This window comes from Cryptotermes secundus, unplaced genomic scaffold (genome assembly GCF_002891405.2).
Source record: "Cryptotermes secundus unplaced genomic scaffold, Csec_1.0 scaffold65, whole genome shotgun sequence".
NCBI classification, from domain to species: domain Eukaryota; kingdom Metazoa; phylum Arthropoda; class Insecta; order Blattodea; family Kalotermitidae; genus Cryptotermes; species Cryptotermes secundus.
Genome location: NW_019731975.1, coordinates 267,421 through 289,322, shown reverse-complemented (window position 1 = coordinate 289,322; position 21,902 = coordinate 267,421). Strand labels below are relative to the sequence as shown.

Below are 21,902 nucleotides of genomic sequence, written 5' to 3'. Positions count from 1 at the left end.
GGTATGGACTGGATTGATCTGGCTCAGGATAGGGACCAGTGGAGGGCTCTTGTGAGTATGGTAATGAACCTTCGGGTTCCATAAAATGCTGGGGAATTCTTGAGTAGTTACAGAATTGTCGGCTCCTCCAGAAGGGCTGAGCTTCATGAGTAAGTAAGTCACATTATGCTTGTCATAAGAACATATACCAGATACTGAAATTATGAAGAGTGTGTAATGCTTATGACTCATTCATGATGATCATCATCATTTTCAGTATTAGCTCTTTTGAGACCTTTCACTGATATTTCAAAACGGAATAATTCCAACCTTTCAGAGGTCTTCCCAAACTTTACTTTTCGTCTTGCTTGATATTGTAAAATCTATTATGGAATCCTGTCATAGCTTATCTTATCAAATGTTCTTTCTAGTTTCTTTTATATTGCGACCGTTTTTCACAAAGCATTAACCCATGGTACCGGAAAAAAAACCGTTACAAGGTAAACACATTCCCAACGTCGGCAACGCTGAAATAATTGCCTTATCTATGGCAGTAGAAGAATTGTCACCATTGCTAGGCAACGACTCCATAAACATTCTCGCGGCAACGAACACAAGACAACTGTAGAACTCGTTTCTGTGCAACAGCTATTAAACACCTTCCCCTGTAAGGACGTGTGTATGACACTGCAATGTATGGGGCTAATGGACCACGTGATCCTTAATTTATACAATAATATGTCTACGCTCACGGTGTTCTTGGATATCGAAAAGGCCTTTGATACCACATGACACTCAGGCTTTGTTTTTATTGGTGGTGGGGTGGGACTAAGTCCCTTGTACTGCGGCCATTTCTGGCCTATTGTACCAGCCCCAGATGATAGGTGAGGGTGATTGTGGTTGTGGAGCAGTTGGTGGAATGAAGATTGGCAGGGGAAACCGAAGTACTCGGAGGAAACCTGCCCCAGCGCCACTTTGTCTACCACAAATCCCATTTGACCAGACCCGGAAATGAACCCGGGCCGCCGCGGTGGTAAGCCAGCGACTAACCGCATGAGCTATGGCGCGGCCTACGCTCAGGCTTGCTATGTAAGTTATCTAAATTGGAATTTTCGACCAGTTTGATCAAGTTTGTTAGCTCCTTTCTTTCATAACGCAAATTCAGTGTTTAGGTGGAAGGCGAAATTTCAACGCCAAGGAAAAAGCGAGCAGGGGTGCCTCAAGGTTCTGTTCTGTCCCGTACTTTGTACAACATGTATACAGGGTGTTTCACGACTCTAGGGCATAACTGCAGGAGGTGATTTCCTAGGTCTTTGTGATCAAAAAAGTTCATATAAACATGTGTCCGATTTTGGACGGTTACCGAGTTATGACCGTTTTAAACTCAGAATAGAAGGTAACGATTACTGACAATAAACGGAACAAGATAATAAACCAGCATAATACATGATACATTTAAAGTATGAATGTAAAGTTAAGTTCGTGAAATTACCTTTAATTTGAATTTATTGGTGCTTAAGGCTGATTTTCGAAAATGTCACCGCCGGCCGCAATACAGGCTACCGCTCGGTTGTGAACCGCGCCGGACATACCAACCCTCCCCGCCTTAGGTACATCTCAAGTGTCGAGATAACAAGAACGCTCTGTCTGTAGCTGGCTAAAAATAGCGACCCGCCCGCTGACACGCGTTTCACACGAGGGCGTGTACGGGAATGAAAAAGCGGTCATAAATCCGTAGCCGTCCAAAATCGGACACATGTTTATATGAACTTTTTTGATCACAAAGACCTAGGAAATCACCTCCTGCAGTTATGCCCTAAAGTCGCGAAACACTCTGTATAAATGATACCCCCGAAACACCTGGTGTTTACCTAGCCCTCTTCGCCGTCGTGGTCTGATCTCACTGGAGACCTGATGTGAGCGCTGGAATATTAAAATTAATGAAGGTAAGACTCAGGGGTTTACTTTTCTCTCAGTCGCCGACCGACTGAGTCCCATTTTACACTGCATGGGCGAAATATTCTATTTGTAAATAGTGTAAAATATCTCGGTATAATTTTCGATAAGAAAGTTACCTGGAGATTAAAGGCCGCGCCATAGCTGAAGCGGCTAGTCGCTGGTTTCCCACCGCGGCGGCCCGGGTTCGATCCCGGGTCTGGTCAAGTGGGATTTATGGTGGACAAAGTGGCGCTGGGGCAGGCTTTCTCCGAGTACTTCGGTTTCCCCAGCCAATCTTCATTCCACCAAAATTCTCCAACATCATATCACCCGGGGCAGGCTACAGTAGGCCAATCAGTGGCCGCCGTGCCGAGTGTAACCAGTTGGACTCCACCCGCAACTAAGCGAATTTAATTTTTTTTTTACCTAGAGATTACATATACAAATGATCGAAACCAAGGCCTTTAGAACATTTATTAGATTATATCCCCTACTGAGAAGTGAACGATTAAGCATCACCATTAAATTGAACCTCCACAAGGCACCCATTAGGAGTATCATGACTTATGCTTGCTCCGCCTGGTAGTTTGTAGCAGACAACCATCCACTGAAATTGAGAGCCTGCAAAACAGGGTTTTCTGCACCATTGGAAATTTTCCAAGGCGCACACCGGTTCGCGATTTGTACATGGCTTTCAAACTTCCGTACTTGTATGATTAGATAACAAAATTATGCCGGCAACAAGCAGAAGTCATACAAAATCATGAAAATTCAAGTGTTCGCAGCATTGAACTAGGCGAACCCTAACACAGGAAATACAAGAGGCTTAAACTTGGCGGCGGTCAAGCATACGACCGTCCGCTTTTGTAGCAGGAGCTACTAATGATATGGCATAATCTGTTGTACTGAGCCTGGGCTGACAGAGGTCTTGTATGTGTTGCTTATTCATCCATTTGATAAAACGTAAATTGTGCATACTGACAACAGACTTATTACTGTTGACTGTGACTCTGGCAAAATGATAGACCCATCTTCTCGTTAGAGAGCGCCCTACATCAACAAACCTGCAACTGTCTGGCACCAATAAAGATCTGTTCTTAAGCCCCAGATGGGTGCTTTATTCTAAGACAGACTGACCGACTGATTGTCGGTCGTTAACATAACTTTGACTTGGACTTTAACTCCTCTGTGGAGGCGGTGTCGAATACCATCACCCTCCACCGCAACCCTGCTAGCCGTAGGAGGCGATGAAAAGGAAAGTATCGAATCTCAAGACAGCAAAATATGGTTGCGAGTCCCACGGGACTGGGATCCTAGAATGACTGCGGTGGCAACGGCTAGCGGCAGTTGTAAACGACAGGCTCGTCCTCTCCTCAGAGGGTGCACCCCATGTCAAAAAAGAGCCCGCAACAGTCTGACAGTAATAACAATCTGATCTTAAGCCACAGATGGTTCCTTTATTCCAAGACAGACTGGCCGACGGACCGTCGGTCGTAACATAAGGCTTGACTGGACTTGAAGGAATCCTAATTAGCCTCTTGTCTACAAGAGGCAAGCTTTTCGAAAAAATTATGAAAATATTCCAAAGGCACACTGAAGAAAAAGGCCTGTTTAATGACTTTTTGGAACATGACTCACCTTCAGCCGCGCGCGCGCGCGCGAAACAGTTCCTAAGCAATGAAATACACGTAGTGGTTGCTGTAATTCATTTTTGCACTATACAACCAGTTCTGGCTGCCTAGCAATAAGGCCAGCGATGGAGAAGAGAACATTGCACAAAAAATGCAGATCTGTACATGACTATTTATATTTTAAGGACAGGAACAGCCCAAACACTGAATTTGCTAAATCCTATAAAAGAAATTTTGGAGAACGAAGTGACAAAGCGTGCTTCGGAACGAAAATATTTTGATGCCTTAATGGCGGTTGAGCACTTATTTACATGAGTCAATGAAGACCAAGTTAAGAAGTGCACTAATGTAATATAATTTCTTTTAGAATGCAGGATAAAACGAAGTCACGTGAGGCAACTTCTAACAGTGGGAATATGTGGGCATTGCTGATAAACTTTTGTTATCAGCCTGGATTTCAGGTTCTTAGAGGTGTTACCACGAAGAGTCCTGTATTCTTTGTATAAGGATGTTTTGGCCATCATGAAACTTTAACACGTACAGGCCTTACCATTGTTCATGATATTGCAAAGTATCCTATATTTGTCACACAGATATTCTCATATAATACGTACTGTGCGGAGTATAATTCTTTTAGGAATGTGTGACGTTAATATTTACAATAGTATAAGCAATTGTAGTTGAGAAATGTACCGTATGCCCAAAAAGTATCCGACTTTATTTTGTTCCGCTGTTAAAGGCCATAGGGGTGGGGAAACAGAACGAAGTGGTAGAAGGGACTTTCATGCGCATGCGTGATTTTTTGTTGACTCGCAACACTGCCGGATGCGTCTGTGGCTGCCAGATAGCGAAGTGGTGTAACACGTGTTCGTCTCATTCTTGTTTCGCTCAAATTGACAGAAGGCTTGGAGCAACGATACTGCATCAAGTTTTGTCAGAAACTTGGGGATCCCCAAGCGGAAACAATTCGCAAAATTCAGCAGGCTTTCAGCGATGATGCAGTGGGGGTCACTCAAATTAAAGAGCGGTTCAACCGCTTTTAACATGGCCGTATGTCAGCGGACAGTGACCAGCGTTCCGGGAGACCGTCAATGCTGATGTCATTGAAAAAGTGCGGACACTGATCATTGAGGACCGTCGTTTGGCCATCCGTGAAGTTGCTGATGAGGTTGGTATCAGCAGAGGTTCCGCAAACACAATTTTAACTGAGGATTTGGGCATGCGAAGAGTGGCGGCAAAATTTGTGACCAAGCTGCTTTCGCCGGAGCAGCAACAACTCCACCTTGAGGTCACGCAGGACATGCTGGAGTGCGCCAACAGGGATCCTGAGTTCCCGAAGACTGTGATCACTGGTGACGAGTTGTGGGTGTACGGATATGACCCGGAAACCAAGGTCCAGGCGTCACAGTGGAAGCATCCAACATCCCCTAGGCCCAAAAGAGCACGACAGGTTCGGAGCAATGTGAAGGTGATACTGACTGTTTTTTTTTTCGATTACCGGGGTGTTGTGCATCATGAGTACGCACCACTAGGCCAGACTGTCAATAAGGAGGTACTACAAAGAAGTCCTCCGCCATCTTCGTGATGCAGTTCGGCGTAAGAGACCGGAGCTGTGGGACGCACGCAACTGGCAGCTGCATCATGACAACGCCCCAGCTCATTCATCACACCTGATCCAGGGTTTCCTGGCCAAGCACGGCATTCCGCAGGTTCGCCAGGCTCCCTACTCTCCTGATATGGCTCCTTGTGCTTTCTGGCTGTTCCCGACACTGAAGACACCCCCAAAAGGCTGCCGTTTTGACAGCCGCGAGGACATCATACAGAACGCGACGGCGCAGCTGCACGCCATTCCAAAAGAAGCCTTCCAGAATTGTTTCCAGCAATGGAAGGACCGCTGGGCTAAGCGTGTGGACTCACAAGGCGCCTACTTGGAAGGGGATTAGGTATTGTAACCACCCAGATACAGAACTTTCTTTTCCTGGCCCAAGGTCGGATACTTTGTGGACAGAGTAGTATATATAAACATTATTATTTTACTAAAGTGGACGTTATCTTTCACGCTAACACAGTGCCATGAAAGTGGGGGTTTGAATGTAGGACTGTGTATATTCGAAGGATGGATGTGGCTGACTTACCCCATTATTCATTGGACGGGCAGCACTGTTGTAAGGACGTTTCCTATTTTAAGTAGACTAAAGTAACAGTACCTGTGTTTCATTTGCAGGGCGTACCATAGTAATAACATTAGATTTTTCCGGTAGATTAAAACAGAAATACGTGTGCTCCATTTTATTCTGAGCAATATACACGGTGTGTCCAGGATCCGTTAGGACTCTTTTTTTTTATTTATTTATTTTTTTATTTTGCCCTGCAGTGGCATCTGTTGGCTAGTTGTGGCGTTAAGATTCTTGAAGTTTCAGCTGTGGCTGTCTATAATTTCAAAGCGCAAGCATCGCTGCATCATATGTTCCGACCCTGTGTGTAACAGTACTGCTCTGACGCTCGTCGGACAGTGGCGGTTGAACAGAGAGCCAACGTAAAATATTGTTTGAAGTTAGGCAAAAGAGCCGGAGAAGCGTACGAAATTATGGAAAGCGTCTAGGGTAATGACTGTTTGAGTCGCTCGAACATTTTTCGATGGTATGCTGTATTTCGTGACGGCAGGGAGGAAATTGAAGACGCTCCACGTGCATCAAAGCCGAGAACAAGTCGCACTGAAGAAAATGTGAAAAAAAAGTGACCGAAATCCTTGCAGCAGACAGATGTGTTTCTGCAAGACTCATCGAGGAGCTTTTGGGAATACCAAGAAATACTCTGCATCAAATTTTGACCGAGGATTTGGGCAAACGGAAGGTCTGTGCGCGGTTTGTACTGCGCACGCTGTCAGGCGATAAAAACATGCCAGAGTGGAACACTGCAAAGACATGTTACGGTCAGCCCAAAGTGATACAAAATTTACAAAATCGATTGTTACTGGTGACGAGACATGGTGTTTTCAATATGAGCCTATCACAAAGCAGCAGAGTGCAGCGTGGTTGAGTCCAAAGAAGCCAGTCGAAACCAAAGAAAGTGCGCATGCAGAAGAGTCGAGTAAAGACACTGCTAGCCGTTTTCTTCGATTCCAAAGGAATCATTCACAAGTAATTTCTGCCATAAGGTCAAAGTGTGAATTCTGATTATTATCTCGGAGTCCTCAATCGTTTGTGGGCGAGAATTCTTCGAATTCTACCTGAATATCGAAAGCAATGTTCCTGGTCACTCCTCCACGACAATGCCCCACCCCACGAATCGAAGATCATGCGCAATTTTTTTGGCCAGTAAAGGGATCACAGTCCTTGATCATCCTCCGTATTCGCCAGATTTGGCACCAGCAGATTTCTGGTTGTTCCCAAAAGTTAAGATGGCGATGAAAGGAGATCGTCACGACACCGTCCAAGACATCCAAAGGGAATGTACCGCAGTTTTAAATGCGATTCCACAAAAGGAGTACAGTGACTGTTTTCGAAAACTTTTCAACCGATGTATTGATTCAGAAGGAGACTCTTTTGAATAAAAAGAGTGAAATTTTTGAAAATAATTCACGTCTTGTATTTTTAATGAACACAGTCCTGCCATAATTTGGACACACTGTGTATTTGAAGAAGTACAGTAAAGAAGTCAGCAGTTTATTTCATGCGTACATTGATCGAAGTCCCCTTAACATGAATTTATCAACTGTTATATGATAAACAGCTTTGATGAAGAACGTTAAGTTTGCCCCTCCAGTCTGCCATGCATACTGTTAACAAACATCATACCACTAGACTGGTTAACCCCGCTCAAGAGGCACTGGCCAAGTGTGGCCTACCGCGCAGCCGGAAGTGCAGCAATTGCGATCTCATATCAGTACCGTCTTATTTTGTTTGTGTATTTGTTCCTGCATTCATTCATAAGTTGTTTAGTTATGCTATACCACTGATAAAACTGTTTAGCATTTGTGGATGAAATGATTTGTGTGAGTTTGATAGTTGGGATTGTGTTGCGGCAGATTTGACGATACCGCCCGGGTATTTACGTGGAGAATCTGAGGAAAACCCCAGAGAAGCTGTGTGAGATATGGGGTAACCGTGATGTCTCTGAAGAAGCATTCTTCTAGGACATGACCTCTTGTAGCCTGGTAGAGGAGATAAATAGTAGTACTCTTCTGCCCACAAGATTGAGGCACCACGTTCCTCCGAAATGGGGTACATTACCAAACTACACGATGTCACACGTCAGAATGCAGTTAATATCTACTGAAAGAAAATTATGGTGATCTATGCCCAATCTTAGATTCAGTAATACATCCAGGCTGTAGGTCGGACGTATTACCGCTGAAACAATCTACTCGGTCATGTCACTCTCAGTTCTGTTCTCATATCTGAATGGAAGCTAGGTTGTGTACAAGAAAACAGTGGCAAAGCTGAAATTAATATATAATTAAAGAGTACATGGACAGAATGGTAAGTGGAATATTTTCTTTTATTCGTTTATTCCTTGCGGAACCCAGTATGCGAAGCGATAAGAATTTGTAGGATATGCGGTTAAGAGTTTTGCTTCTGGGGTTTATCGTACAACAGGCATTATATCGCAGAAGGTATAACTATTCGCACGAATTTTTTATAAATATCGAATTTGTACCGATATAATTTTAGCGTTATCGACTGACATGACTAAGCCAAAGTTTGAGCATGCGTTGACAAACTTGATCTCATAAGGGATTTTGACAGGTATGCAAGATCCAGTTTTGATAATGACGCGGTAAGTGTCGTTGTCATGCTTCGTATTTTTGTAAGGAGGTAGGCTGGAGGGCGGGTCTGTCTCATCATCATCTGCATCCGGTTGCGCAGTCGCCATACCTCTTATGGTGGAATGGAACCTGCCAAATCCCAAAATTTTCTGTCGAATATTTTCTTTTATCCTTTTGTAGTTCCAGATCAGCTTCCTTATATCCATTCTGTAGCTTCATATAGTCAACGAGCAGGTCAGGGCCAGCCGTAATTTGGCCAATACATATTTGTAAATTGATTCGAATCTTGGGTGGGGTATCAGGTGTTGTGATTTAGGTTTCTTGTAATTTGCCTCAGTCCTTCAAGGGGAATACTGGGACGTTGGCGTGAAATATTCCACTAACGCTTTATGCCAGTATCTTCTAGTTCACTGTTCTAATCGCCCCATGTTAATTCATACAGTGTTGTCGCTTGACCTACGAACATCTGCATCTGTAATATTTTATCCTTATACGTGGTATTGTATGTAGCTTTATAAATTTGTTGCCTTTCCTGTATGCATTTATTCTGATTTCAAAGTCATGATATTTTGTCCATTTGTATCATCTGTCTAATTATAAAGCTCCCTTGAGCAACATTAAAATCACATACGAATTTGTCATCGGTGGGAAAACAGTCTTCGTCAAATGGTTAATGGTATGAAAGTGTAACTTCGTTTTGTTTCATCATAGAGACGTTAAGAACTTCATTTGTGTGGAGATGAATTTGCAGCAACTAAATCTTTCCTTTGATGTTTCAGAAGTCATGGATTAAAGCACATGCTACTTTTGGGTGAACTTTGTATACATTCTATTCTATTTTATTTATTTATTTTTGAAGAGTTTTAATGGATGCGGGCTCAGACACAACTGCTGTACGAATAACGTTTTTAAGTGAGTAACATGGTTAAGTGGCCTCTCTGTTATTTGGAATATTCTAATTATGTATTCAGATAGAGAAATAGAAAGTGACTGCGTTGCTTTATTAAAACGGCGTATCACTGGGTGTTTAGTTTGAGTGTTATATATATAAATGGGGAAAGAAGTTTAGTAAACGGAAATATCTGTATTGTCTGAAAGGGATACATTACAGAAACGCCACCACCGCATGGTGGATGCGCCCCGTTTCCATAAACGAGGCTGTGACGGCTTTTATATGAGTTTGTTGGTAGTTATAAGCAGTTCATCTGAAATGGTTGAAATGCCGCTGCATACTATGTGTAAAATAAATTAAAATTTATTAGCTTAGTTTTGGTTCTTTTTTCCATCGACAGTTGCGTGAAACAATAGTTGTAATATATAATTTGAGGATATAAGTTCATGAGTAGATTGATACGCGAATTGTTACAGTTTGGCACCTACAGATACGTACTAAAAGGCATTAAGCATCACACCATGAAGACGTACAGGGGAGTAGAGGTTTTCCCCTACCATTCTTGACCTCATCGCTAGATGGAGGTGAGTGGTCAAATTCTCGACCCGGCCGCTTTATCCCGCCGGTACTCATTAGAGAGGGGCTACGTGAGCGTGTAAAATATTTCCATACCACTGGGGGTTTCTAGTAGCATTTTCGTGCCGCTGCTCACACCTGCTTTTCATTTTGAGGATTCTCCAGTTTCCTTGTCAACCATTCTGTCGGCGTCTCTCTCGTCGGTAGATCACAATTTTACGATGGGGGCTACCGGTTCAGTCCCCCTCCCCCCGCAGATACGTGGTTATGACATTTTATCTCTGGAAGGGAAAGGGGTAGGACGAAATGCAGTCTTGGCTACTGCATTCTTGTTCAGTACGTCGCACAACATGAAACCTTAGGGGTCGAACGTAGCTGTGGTACACACAGTCGCCATTATGAAGATCTTGCATCGAATCTCAGCTGGGAAACTGGTTATCCTGAAAGGACTTGTTAGTGCATAGGTACATTAAATTTCGTGCCTGCCACATCATTAGATGTTACGGTTGAATGTTGTTCGAATTCCGGAGAACCAGGGTTAAAAGTTTCGACCCAGAGACCGGGTGTCCTGACTGAGGTGTTTCGTAGTTTTTTTGTTTTTTACTCCAAGCAAAACCCGGGACAGTATCCCTTGTCAGAAACATCTTCGAGGGTATATCGTAGCTGGAGTAAGCACCCATACAGATGAGACGTTCCGTGTGTGGGACAACTCCGGTATGGCGATTTTGCATTCCATCGCATATTGAAAGCAGAATGTAGTAACATTTCTGACGATGACAAGTCTCTTCCGTTGTGTAATGATGACAGCTTCAGAGACGTTTTATACACAGTGGGCATATGCTTAAAATTAGGTCACGACCACTTCCTAGGCCTGTGCATGTAATTATTCATTAATTAACTTACTGTCCGACGCTAGACCTATGTGATCTGGGATTGGAAGTGTCATTAAATAAAGCTAGTGTATATCCCATATTTTCCCGACCCATATAATTCGGGTAATTTTCTTTCGCCATTATATAACATCTGTAGCAGGCATTGAATCCTGTAGAAACGAAGAAACGATCACGTAATATTTACGTTTTACTGTAATTTAATGACAACCGCATAACCAGTAGCTAAAGAGCAAGTTCGGCGTTCTACTTGGAACCGCGGCTCAGATGCCCGGACGCTGTTAAATCTATCTTATCCTCGAATGTCAGTTTCTTTAGCATCTGCTAAATCGGCTTGCTTCCCAGTTTCATCATTTTACTGCATTGGTAAAATAAAAGCGTACATCAAACGATACCTGGGTGAAATAAAATGCTTTCTGCCTTACGTTATGCAATAATGCATCATTTAGTTGGAAGTGGCGCTTATTGTGGTAGCAATGAGGAAAGCAGTGTACCCAGAACGTGAAAATTGCAGCCGAGAAATGGGTCCTAAAATTAGAAGTGGCGGAATATGCGTGACATTAATTGAGAACGTGAGATGAGTGGCCGTAATATTTATAATTACTGGCATGATGTAAGGCATGCGATTCCAAGAACGAGTTGCCAGACCTCTGTCGCTTAGTCTTGCTATGACTAATGCATCAGCTGTGAGCCAGTCGTCTACGTCATGTGACGTAGTGGCTTATGATTGGTGGAGATCCGCGTGTGCCGCGTTCCAGAGCAACATTCCATCGGCATGAATCGCTTTTAAACGTGAATGGAAGGGGAAGGAGTGAAACATGTGATTTTCGCAGTATGCTGCTTGCCGGCCGGTGAGATTTGGCGCGCGGTAAATGTGGCGAGTGTGTAGTTTCACGTGGTTCGGGCTGACATGTGCTGCATGGACCCAACAATGGAGCCGGAACAGGTGGCCGAGAGTTGGCAGTTCGGCAGGATCCAGTACTGGCATCCTCCAGGTATTTGTGGCATTTAGAAACTGTCAAAATGTTATTGGACCGCTGAGTAGTCTAGTGGCAGCAGCACGCCTCTCGCCTCTTCCTTACTAGTTCGGTGACTGGAGGCATTTAAGTACAATTGGATCATTTATAGTGTTTGTATATTTCTCTTTCGTTATTCATTTATTACAGCAGAGAAGTATTTCGCGCCAGGGGTGTACATTTAACTGTACACTTGATATTTTGTTTGTCATAGCCTGTTTGTGACATGTATGTCGTGTGTGTATATTATATGCAGATTATCTTAGGGCCTGCCACAGATCATATTTATATATAAAATATGATATATAAATATATATATAGTGTACACACAAAGAACAAATGATTTTAAGTTTTCTGACACCATTTTTATATATGACACAAACACCGTCCCAAGTGAAACAATTTATTGTAGTTCTTTTGTCTTGCCCTCTTCTACACTAAATGTTTCAGCCGCAAACGGCCATCATCAGGTGTACACTCACATAGCTGTTACACTGCACTTAGTTTAAAATTTAAAACCACGAGTCTTCCCAATTGTTCTTTTCGTCGTTACAGGTTTCGATTTATTAGAATCTACTTCGCTGATATCTGTCTGATTTGTGCATTTGACGAGTGTAGGTAACAAAGATAATGCACAAATCAGACAGATATCAGCGAAGTAGATTCTAATAAATCGAAACCCGTTAGTAACGACGAAAAGAACAATTGGGAAGACTCGTGGTTTTAAATTTTAAACTAAGTGCAGTGTAACAGCAACGTAAGTGTATACACCTGATGATGGCCGTTTGCGGCCGAAACATGTAGTGTAGAAGAGGGCAAGACAAAAGAAGTACAAAAATTGTTGCACTTGGGACGGTGTTTATGTCATCGTATAGAGTACAACAGGATGCTTAAATATAATACTGTAAACCATTTTTATAAACTTTTTTCGTCGGGGGGATGTGCCCACTTTGGGCCATGCAGTTTTTATATTGTCAGTTTCCCAAAGAATTGAAGATACCTTATGACACACAGAGATATTGGACTTCCAGTTTCCGAAACGTCGTGTTTATCTTAGTTATCTTAAAACCAGGACGATGGATAAAGTCCGAAAACCCAATATCTCTGTGTGTTATACACCATCGTCAGAATCCTATAGTAAATACCTTATCTCCTTTCAAGTTATGGTAAATAAATAATTACTTCCATTCGGTTTATGGGAAAGCATGTGTGTGTAAATAGTGAAATCTAGATTATTAAGAACAATTAGGTGAAGTTGTTAGTAGTTTTATAGCTCACCCCTCATACTCATACTCTGTTACTTCCAAGGAATCAAGTGGAATGACTCGATAGTCACTGATATTTTGTGTAATAAGAATCAGCTGAAGTAGGCCCATTGTTTGAGAGATGCTGAGAAAAAATAAAGTAATTTAAGTTCTAAAAGTTCGCGACGGCGGTACATTAGTACAGATATTATGTTTTTGGACATTATCCATCGTCTTGTCTTCAAAAAATCACTGCGTCAGGTGTAGTTTGAATGGGAAACGCCGTCTTTCTTGTATTCCTACCATAAAGAGTATTGCTTCTCTCCAGTGATGGTCTCAGTCGAGATACTTATCTAGTGAAAGGCCTCATACGTGTGGAGTTTTGATAATTTGATGTTTTCTTAGCTCTCGCAGATGGTTTGTGCTGTGTTTGGCTTATGTACCCCATCTTGCAGCTGGCACAGGGAGACTGAGATAGGGACTAGCTCTATCGTTTGGGCCCAACTGAAGACGGAAACAGAATCTGGTTTCGGAAACGTCGTGTTTTGAAAAATAAGCAAGTCGGTTTTGAATAAAGGCAAGACGATGGACAATGTCCAAAAACAGAATAATTATAGAAATAAAGTAATGTTTGACGTGTGTGCAGATTTTTTCCTTTTCCTTTCGAAAGTCGTATGACATAATGCCTCGCCGTATTCCGCCTTACACGTTCGGTCTGTCACCTGCCCGAGAAACGTTTGCAATGATGTCATTGATGACGTTGCACATGAACGGAACTGTATTGCAGGATGCTCAGCGTGTGTCGTCATCCCTACTAGTTCGGTGACGTAATATTAGGTCACCGGAACAACTTCCTCTGGCTTTCCCGCTTTACATGGGGCTGCATAGACATCACTCAAGCACGGTTCTAGAATACAGAAACGATATTTTTAAATGCATCGGAAAGACAGTGATGGTCATTTGAGAGACGTCATCTTTCTTACCAGACTCTTTGCTTGACCATACTCACACTAGTATCGACATTGATAAGACTCTTTAATTTGGGAATATGCATCCCCTAGAATCACGTGGATGCAGCCCACACGAGTGTTCTGCGTCCTCGGAATCCGGTATAGTGCCTGAAATAAATTAGTGAAATTTAATGCAGTTTTAAACGAGCATGATTTCCTGCTGAAACAGCCCATGTGACATCGCGTGTTCACTTCGACCCTGAGAATTTATAAATCTTGCCAGCTTTATGAGAAACCTTGTTTTACAGTCATTGTTCATTTAAATAACATGCCGATTTTAAGATGAAGTCCCGGCATCATTTTAAATTAAAATCTTTTCTTGAGCTGAACTTTATATTTCACATAAGGGAGCTGTGACTGTTCTTGAACTACACCATGAACTGAATGCGTCATCGTTAGTCTGTGACGTACACCTTTGCGTCGTCATTAGAAAGTTACTGGATTCTATTTTCAGCATTCTTCATAAACTGGTGGGATATTCAGGCATACTGGGTTAATACCTTTCTCATCAGATGGCAGCAGCAATGTATATATGATGTAAAGGCGCTTTATGTGTACTATGAATTACATCCATATGCTGTACAACTTTTATTTGGCATTATATTATTATCTTGGATTAGGAATGATACTTGTGAGATAATTTTATTTTGCAGTACTAACCTATTCTCACTTATTTTAAAACCCGTATTTGGTACTATACACCATTTTCTGGAAGTCCGTCAGTTCGGCCACAAAAATTTGTCATTGTGTCAATGCAGTAAGTTCTTTTTGTCAACAGCAATAGATGACATGATTTGTTAACGTAAAAGGTAAAGCTTTTCATGTTATAGGCCATGGAGGCCCATGGGGTCGTGAGACATCAAGGCTCCCACATTTTCTAGACAGTAGGCTCATAGATGGCGGTGAGATTGTCAGCCTTGTGCACCGGCTGCCCTTTACCCCCAGGAAAATTCCTGGTACTCATTTCCGTTAGAGATAGAGTCTACCCCAGGACCAGAGTGCAGCTGGTAAGATTAAGTCAATTGAAGAACGCAGTAACCTCATCGGGAATCGAACCTGCGAACTTCCAGGTTGTAGCATAGTGCCTCAATCAGCTACACTACCACGTGTTACATAATGTAGGAATACAGTCATTACTGCCGTTAATTCACTAGTTGCAGAAGTTCTCTTTAACTGCTGTGAGTTATATTGAGCTCATTTGTTTGTTCAGCCATCACTGTCTAACAAAAATAGCAGATATCAGATGCCCGACGTCTCCTTCCTTATCCCCAGACATGCTGTATTTAGGTCTGTGGCGCTGTGCTGTGATACTGCACCACTCAGAATTCTCTTTATGGTACCTGATACAGATATGAATGACCTTTTAAAACATGATTGGAATATACAGATGTTAGTAAATATATTTGCAAAAATCGACTTTACCAAAACTGTCCTGAAATAGGGCTGTTAAGCATGAACTAGTCATGCATAGTCTTAACTATTTGTACAAGAGAAGGTGTGCCTCGCTTGGTAAAATTCCATGTATGTGGAGGTATGTAATCCTGCAGTCGGTCTTAAAATGTTATCTTGGTAGGTTAATAATATACTGATTCATGTTTGTACCAAAGAATCCTCTAGTTTATCATAAACTGTTAGTAACTAGAGACTGTAACAAAGAACAGACTATTATTATTTACCAATTAGTGCTCTTATTTTCACCTGCAGACCTGCAAACTGTATTTGCATAATAGTTATCCGTCGGATTAAAAAAATATAATACACATTTAACATCATAAAGTTATACACTTGCGCTTATTTTAACTTTGTTACAGTTTCTGTTAGTTGACAGTTCCCAATATTTTGACTTTAGCCAGGCCTTTTGATTAAGTCCTGCATGATCTTCTGTTACATAAACTTAATAATTTCTTACTCTCAGTGTTACATTACATGGTTACCTGTTATCCAGATTTTCCTTTGTTTGCTGTCTAGAGAAGATTTTTCACCTTACCCATGCTGTCAGTAGTGCCACAAGGCTCCACCATAGGACCTCAGTTCAGTACATTTATTAATTGTTTAAGAGTCCAGATTGATTTGAATTTTTGCTCTTTGCTGATGGTTGAAAAGTGTTCCATGTCTGCTGAAGATTGTAAATTACTGCAATCCATTATAGGTTGTGTAGAAAGTTGTGCATTGAAAGGCATATAAAAACAAACTCCGTGGCCTGTAGTCCGCAAGCGAACTGTACCGACTGAGCGACCGCCGCTTGTCGGCGAAAATAGTGCCAACTTTTGCTGATGGAGGATGTCGCATGGTCAGCGCAACGGATCCCCACGGCCGTTAACCTCGGTTTTCTATGCCGGAGAAAGGCATATAAACATTGACATAAAATCAATTTAATTTCTCTTACTTGTAATACTAACAGTATCCATTTTAATTACTATGTAGGCGATCTGATAATTTTAGGTATGTTTTGTGTGTATCCTAATTTTATCTATTAATTGTACAAACTGATTATACAAGAGATCTTGGGGTTATGTTTGGTAGCAAACAACATTTTCATCATCTTGTTCACCACTTGTATTCTCTTGCATTAAAGCTGCTATGACTAATTTGTTTCATTACTTGTCATTCTTCTTCTCTGGATAGTCTAAAAGTTATATATATTGTGACGCTTATCCCCAGGGTTAGGCAACGGCTCTGTAAATACATTCCGAAAGTTACGTTCTCCGCATTAGGGCATCCGTTGCTAGGTAACGGACCAATAAACATGTATTCTTGACAACAGAAGACAGTGCTTTCCGTGGGTTTCGTGCCGAGGAATTGTAAATAGAGTAGGAGGGAGTACAACGGAGTAATAGAGTTCAGTTCCTTTGGAAGTCAGAATAGTTTCCAGTGGAGCGTCCAGTCGGAAGATGATGACAGTGTGTCAGTGATCTGTGAACTGTTGTAACCAGTTGTGTAATGCTCCAGTAAATTCGTTCGATCATCAAATCAAGAAACCCGTCTTATTAATCACGCAAAATCCCCGGGACGTGACATTTTGGTGTCAGAAATGGGATTTGTTGGACTGAAGACGGCAGTATATGTATAGTCGTATCGTCAGCTTACAAAAGTAGAACAAATGACGGAACTCCTGAAAGACATGCAAGAAAAATGGACGCCTGTCTCAAGGCAAGATTGGAAGCCAAGATGGAGGCCAATCAGGAAAATATGGACGACGGGAAAGAGGAGATGAAAGCTGAGATAGCTTCCCTCGCCTCCCGGAGAGAGGCGAACCATAAGAAGTTGATGACCGCAATGGAAACCACTCATGAAAGGATGTTTTCCTGTTTAGAAAAGACGGAGGCATGTCTGGAGTGCAAGGACATGGAATGCCAAGCGGAGCATCGGGAGATCCCCAAGAAACATGTCGCAGTGAAACCTGAGGAAGCGGCATAGGACCCGGAAGAGTGCCAGCAAGAGCCTGAGGGAAGGACCCGGGGAAATTGTGGATCCGCCAGCAGGAAGATGACCATAGTAATATCCTACATACGATTTAAATGATTTAGATGCAGTCTCATTACAACGACATGACATCTTTAGTTGTGCGAATTCTATACGTTTTTAATTTCGTGCTGTTAATAAGCATGGGATTTAGACCAAGGATCCCGGCTATCGTGTCTACCAATCTTTCATTAGGTGGAGCTTCAGGTTCTGAAAGATGGGCGCCTTGAGCTTCGGGATCCATTACTTACAATCCACTAACTCAGCCCAATTGTTCACTCAATCCTTTCCAGTTTTGGCACTGGTTGTCACGTGTTAAAAAGGCACTAGGTTTGGATCGGCAATTGAATTTATTCAACACCTACAACTCGTAACTGCGGGTAACAAAAGGTTCACGGATCTACGCACTGTACAAATCACAGTACTGCAATCACATGAAGTCCAGTCGTTGCCTGGTAACGGCTCCCAACAGTTTAGATTTCTGAGATTCCGTACTTGTGTCCTTACCGGCTGGTGACTGTCTCGCAACTCAATGCCAGCCTTTAAGCTGCCATGTCACAATATTTTGGCTGAATAAAATTAGACACGACTAGCGAATAAAGCGTATTGATTATACCGTAAGATATTTTCTCTTGTGCTTGGGTGGCTTAATAAGTTATTTTGTGATATAATATTGTCAGATATTTATTGAACTGTGATTATGTACGGCAGTAATTCATTGGACTGTATCGTTCGTTTTCAGTAGAACTCATGAGAACACCTTAATCAATCATTATGATCTATAGAAGGTGGGAAATTTATTGCAGCGATACTTGAGCTTTGATCTTATAGACAGCCACAGCTGAAACTTCAAGAATCTTAACGCCACAACTCGCCAATAGATGGCATTGCAGGGCAAAAAAAAAAGAGAGAGAGAGAGAGAGTCCTAACGGATCCTGGACACACCGTGTATGTATTGTATTGTGAGCTATGTAATAATAGTTCCTTAGCATGTTGTTATTGCCTTCTGAAGATGTCACAGCAGACCGAAACTTGTGCAGGCACTGTATAACTGAGTCACACCGGATGGTGTTGTCATATTCATTTTATAATAATTAACTAGTGTGATGGGCCAGAATGAATGAAGTTAAACACCATACTTTGCTTGATACCAGTGTATGCTGTTTATTAGGAGGGAAAGTTGTGACTAGGGTTCTTTAATCTCAAGATGTGAGATATTTCGATGTTAAAAGGGATTAATTTCGCTTCAGCATTGTAATTCCAAACTCAATGAACAATTCATTGCAGGGTGAGAAGTAGCTATTTTTTTTTTGGAGGCTGAAGTGAAGCTTCAGTCGTTTCAAGAGAAGTTAGTACTTGGGGGAAGACATGTAAAATTTGAAACCTTTGGAAATTTTCCTTTCTTGATGTAAACTCAGTTTACATTCAGGACATCCAGTGGAATCAAAAGCTGAAATTCACTATTTAAGGTATTATTATTCCAACTGCCTTGATAGCTGACATGTGGATAAGAAGTCCTTTTGCCATTTGTCGTGAACAAATTGATGGTAACGATCTGGCAAAGGATAAGCTCCTTGATTTCTTCAGTAATTATAAGTTTCGTTCTAATTTTAAAAATGAAAGTTGATCGGAACTGGTGCAGTCTTGGTGAGGCATATTCTGTTCTAGCCACATGAATTCATCAAGTTCTAGTCTGTCACAACCTACTTTTGCAAATCCAAAGCAAGAAACAAACTAAAAGTTGAACATGACATACATGTTATTGTTTCGAAAATGGTGCCCAGAACTGAAATGTTGGTTGGTAGTATGCAGCAACAGTAGTGACCAATAAGTGTGTGTAATTATTTCTGTCCACAGACTAAAGAGTTTGTTTAAACTGAACACACCGATTCATATTACTACTGAGATGGGGGACATTACATCTGACACCGAGATGATGAGGTATATCAACCAAAAGAGTTTCAGAACCACATTGCAGTAAAGGAATATTCTAAGAGTCCATTCTGTAGCTTCTAAATCTTGTTTTCGATTAATATGTAAATACAACTTTTAAATCTTCAAAGTTGATATCATGAAATTTGGAAACCGATTGCAGAGAAATCGCATCTNTGTTTAAACATTATTGTACATAAATGTATTTTACCAGTGATCACTTATATATATATATAATCTAATATTCCATTAATTAAGATTCAACATAGAAGGGTTGTAACTTCTACATAGCCATGTGATTCAAATGCTGTCTTAAATTTCATGTTTCAGCTACTCACTTAGATCACTCACCTGAGGATGGAGACAGGTCCAGTTTCCGAAACGTTGTGTTTGCAATTTCTAGAATACCGGACGATGGACAAAGTCCAAAAACGCAGTGATTCTGAATGTTATATACCATCGTCAGAACCCTTTAGAATCTACATTATCGCAAGTTTGAAAGCTTGTGCCTTAATACACCATATTCGACATCACTTCTCCTTAATTCCCTGCCGGAAGGCTTCAGTTCATATTGCAGTGTTATGGTTGGAAATCATGGTGCCACTTTACCTGTTTACGTGTTAGGTGTAATCCCATGTGGGTTGTTGTTTTTAGTCCTTGGTTCGTATATTAAACGCTACGTTACATCTTCCATGTTCTCACAGCAGCGTAAAAGTGTGCAGTAAGCGCCAGTTAAATGGTGGCTTGGTATCGCTGTGTATGTCGAGAAAGTATTAAAGTCATCCGGGAGATGGCAGTAGTAGGTATTTTCTGTTGTGGCACCTGGTGGTAGACACATCGTACTATGAAAGTTATTGATCCAGAGTATCCTGGCCGTAATCGGGTGGATTGCTTCGGTTGCTTTCACTTTCAGTTCGTGTTTAGTAAAAGTGTAATATGTGTGATATTTATAACACGTACGCAAGAACGAGAAATGCCTTTCTTTCCCTCAATGTGCCTTACATAGTTATTACGCTACGATGAAAGCGGCCTTGAGGGATCCAGCTAGACGTCGGCTAGACAAGTTACCCACATTCAGAGCAATTTGTCTGGCGTTTTGAGAAAGCACTGATACGCATCTGCCTGGATGAGTTGTGGATATCGTCATCCAGTCTCATTTCAAGATTTATTGCTTTAAAGAACCAAATCGTGTTTCTGGATATGGCATACGGAAGCGATGCGTTATGCGCTTAGTATGTTTCTTACTGTGAAGAAACAGATGTCAAGATTGATAGTCCCGAAAACATTAGCATTAATTTGTCATTTTCGTATTTTGTTCCCAGATAATAACACGGGCCCCATGCAGGAAGAAAACTGACTTTTATAGAAATGAATATTTTATATATTTTCAGAGATTATAAAAGAATGGTGGAACTAGACCTCTAGTCCCCAAATGTCTGCATGGCATAGGACTTAATTAATTACACACAAGGGACAATTTACCTTTTGTAACAGTATAAATCCACGGAAAATATGTATGCCCATGTGCATTTAAATGTATTTGAGAATAAAATAACCTGTATTATAAATCAGAAACAAGTATTGTATTTCGCGTTTCAGTCATTGTTTAATTTTTCTCTTCTGTGATTTTGTTCACGGGCCTTTTGCCCTCTCCTCATTGTTTGGTGTGCCGCCATTTTTATAAGTGAAATTAGAAAAGGCCCATTAAAAGTGTTGATAAATTGTTTCCAAATTTTGGAAGCAAAATTCACTTTGCTGGAACTAGATTTTGAATTAGAAGTGCAACATTGGCACCGGTGACTCATCCATTGTAGAGGAAAATAGAACGTCGTCTATATAGGAGTTTTCTAACGTTAAACTCAAATTTGGAAACAAAAGTTCCGCAATAATAAGACGTTGGAAGTGAGAACTGAAGGGATTCCGAACACAGCTATCTTCCTATTTTATTTTTAGACCTACATTTATCACTGTTATTACTCCTCTGGTCTAGTGGTTAGAATTCCTGGCTACAGATCCAGAGGTCCGGCTTCGATTCCCGGCGCTATCTGGAACGGTGTCCACTAATCCTCGTGATGATAATTGAGGAGCTATTTCAAGGAAGTAGCGGCTACGGTCTAGAAAACCGAAATTAAAGGCTGTGTGGATTCGTTGCGCTTACCACGCGACACCCTCTATCCGCTAAAAGTTGGCACTAACTTCGCCGACAAGCGGCGATGGCTTGGTCGGTATAGTTCGCTTGAGAGCTAAAACTGCGGAGTTTGATCCTGTATTTTTTATTATTCCACTTTGCTTTATTTTTGAGAAGAACGTATTACGGACATATTCGGTGTACGTTACAATTATCTGATGAGTTTCCGGTTGTCGACATGCATGGATTGCACAGAACAATGGAAACACTATATACTCTACAGATTTCTTTATTAATAATGATTTTGGGCAACATAATGCCGTCAATACAGCCAGAATCCTTCTTGGAATGGACTCGCACAAGTTTTAAACAGTCTCTAGCGGAATTTTATACCAACTTCTTGAAGAACGTCTTCAAGTTGTGTAACTTCGTGTTC

General features: G+C 41.5%; 1 protein-coding gene and 1 long non-coding RNA gene across 5 annotated transcripts in view; one reads left to right on the top strand and one right to left on the bottom strand.

The window, feature by feature from the left end:
* Nucleotides 1–21,902, top strand: part of LOC111867354 (transcriptional activator protein Pur-beta) — a 149,253-nt gene that overhangs the window by 23,829 nt on the left and 103,522 nt on the right. The window contains exon 1 of one of the 4 annotated variants that reach the window (XM_033752654.1): nt 11,500–11,669. The exons of the other annotated variants lie outside the window; for them this stretch is intronic. Coding sequence (XP_033608545.1) covers nt 11,585–11,669 — 85 coding nt within the window. The 5' untranslated portion in view covers nt 11,500–11,584. Of the gene's footprint in view, nt 1–11,499; nt 11,670–21,902 lie in introns of those variants that run through there. 4 annotated transcript variants of the gene reach the window in all.
* Nucleotides 12,775–20,099, bottom strand: LOC117282551. The gene is made up of 3 exons (XR_004513340.1): nt 19,948–20,099; nt 13,944–14,052; nt 12,775–13,841 (listed from the first exon to the last, which is right to left on the bottom strand). It is a non-coding gene; the product is annotated as an uncharacterized LOC117282551 (long non-coding RNA).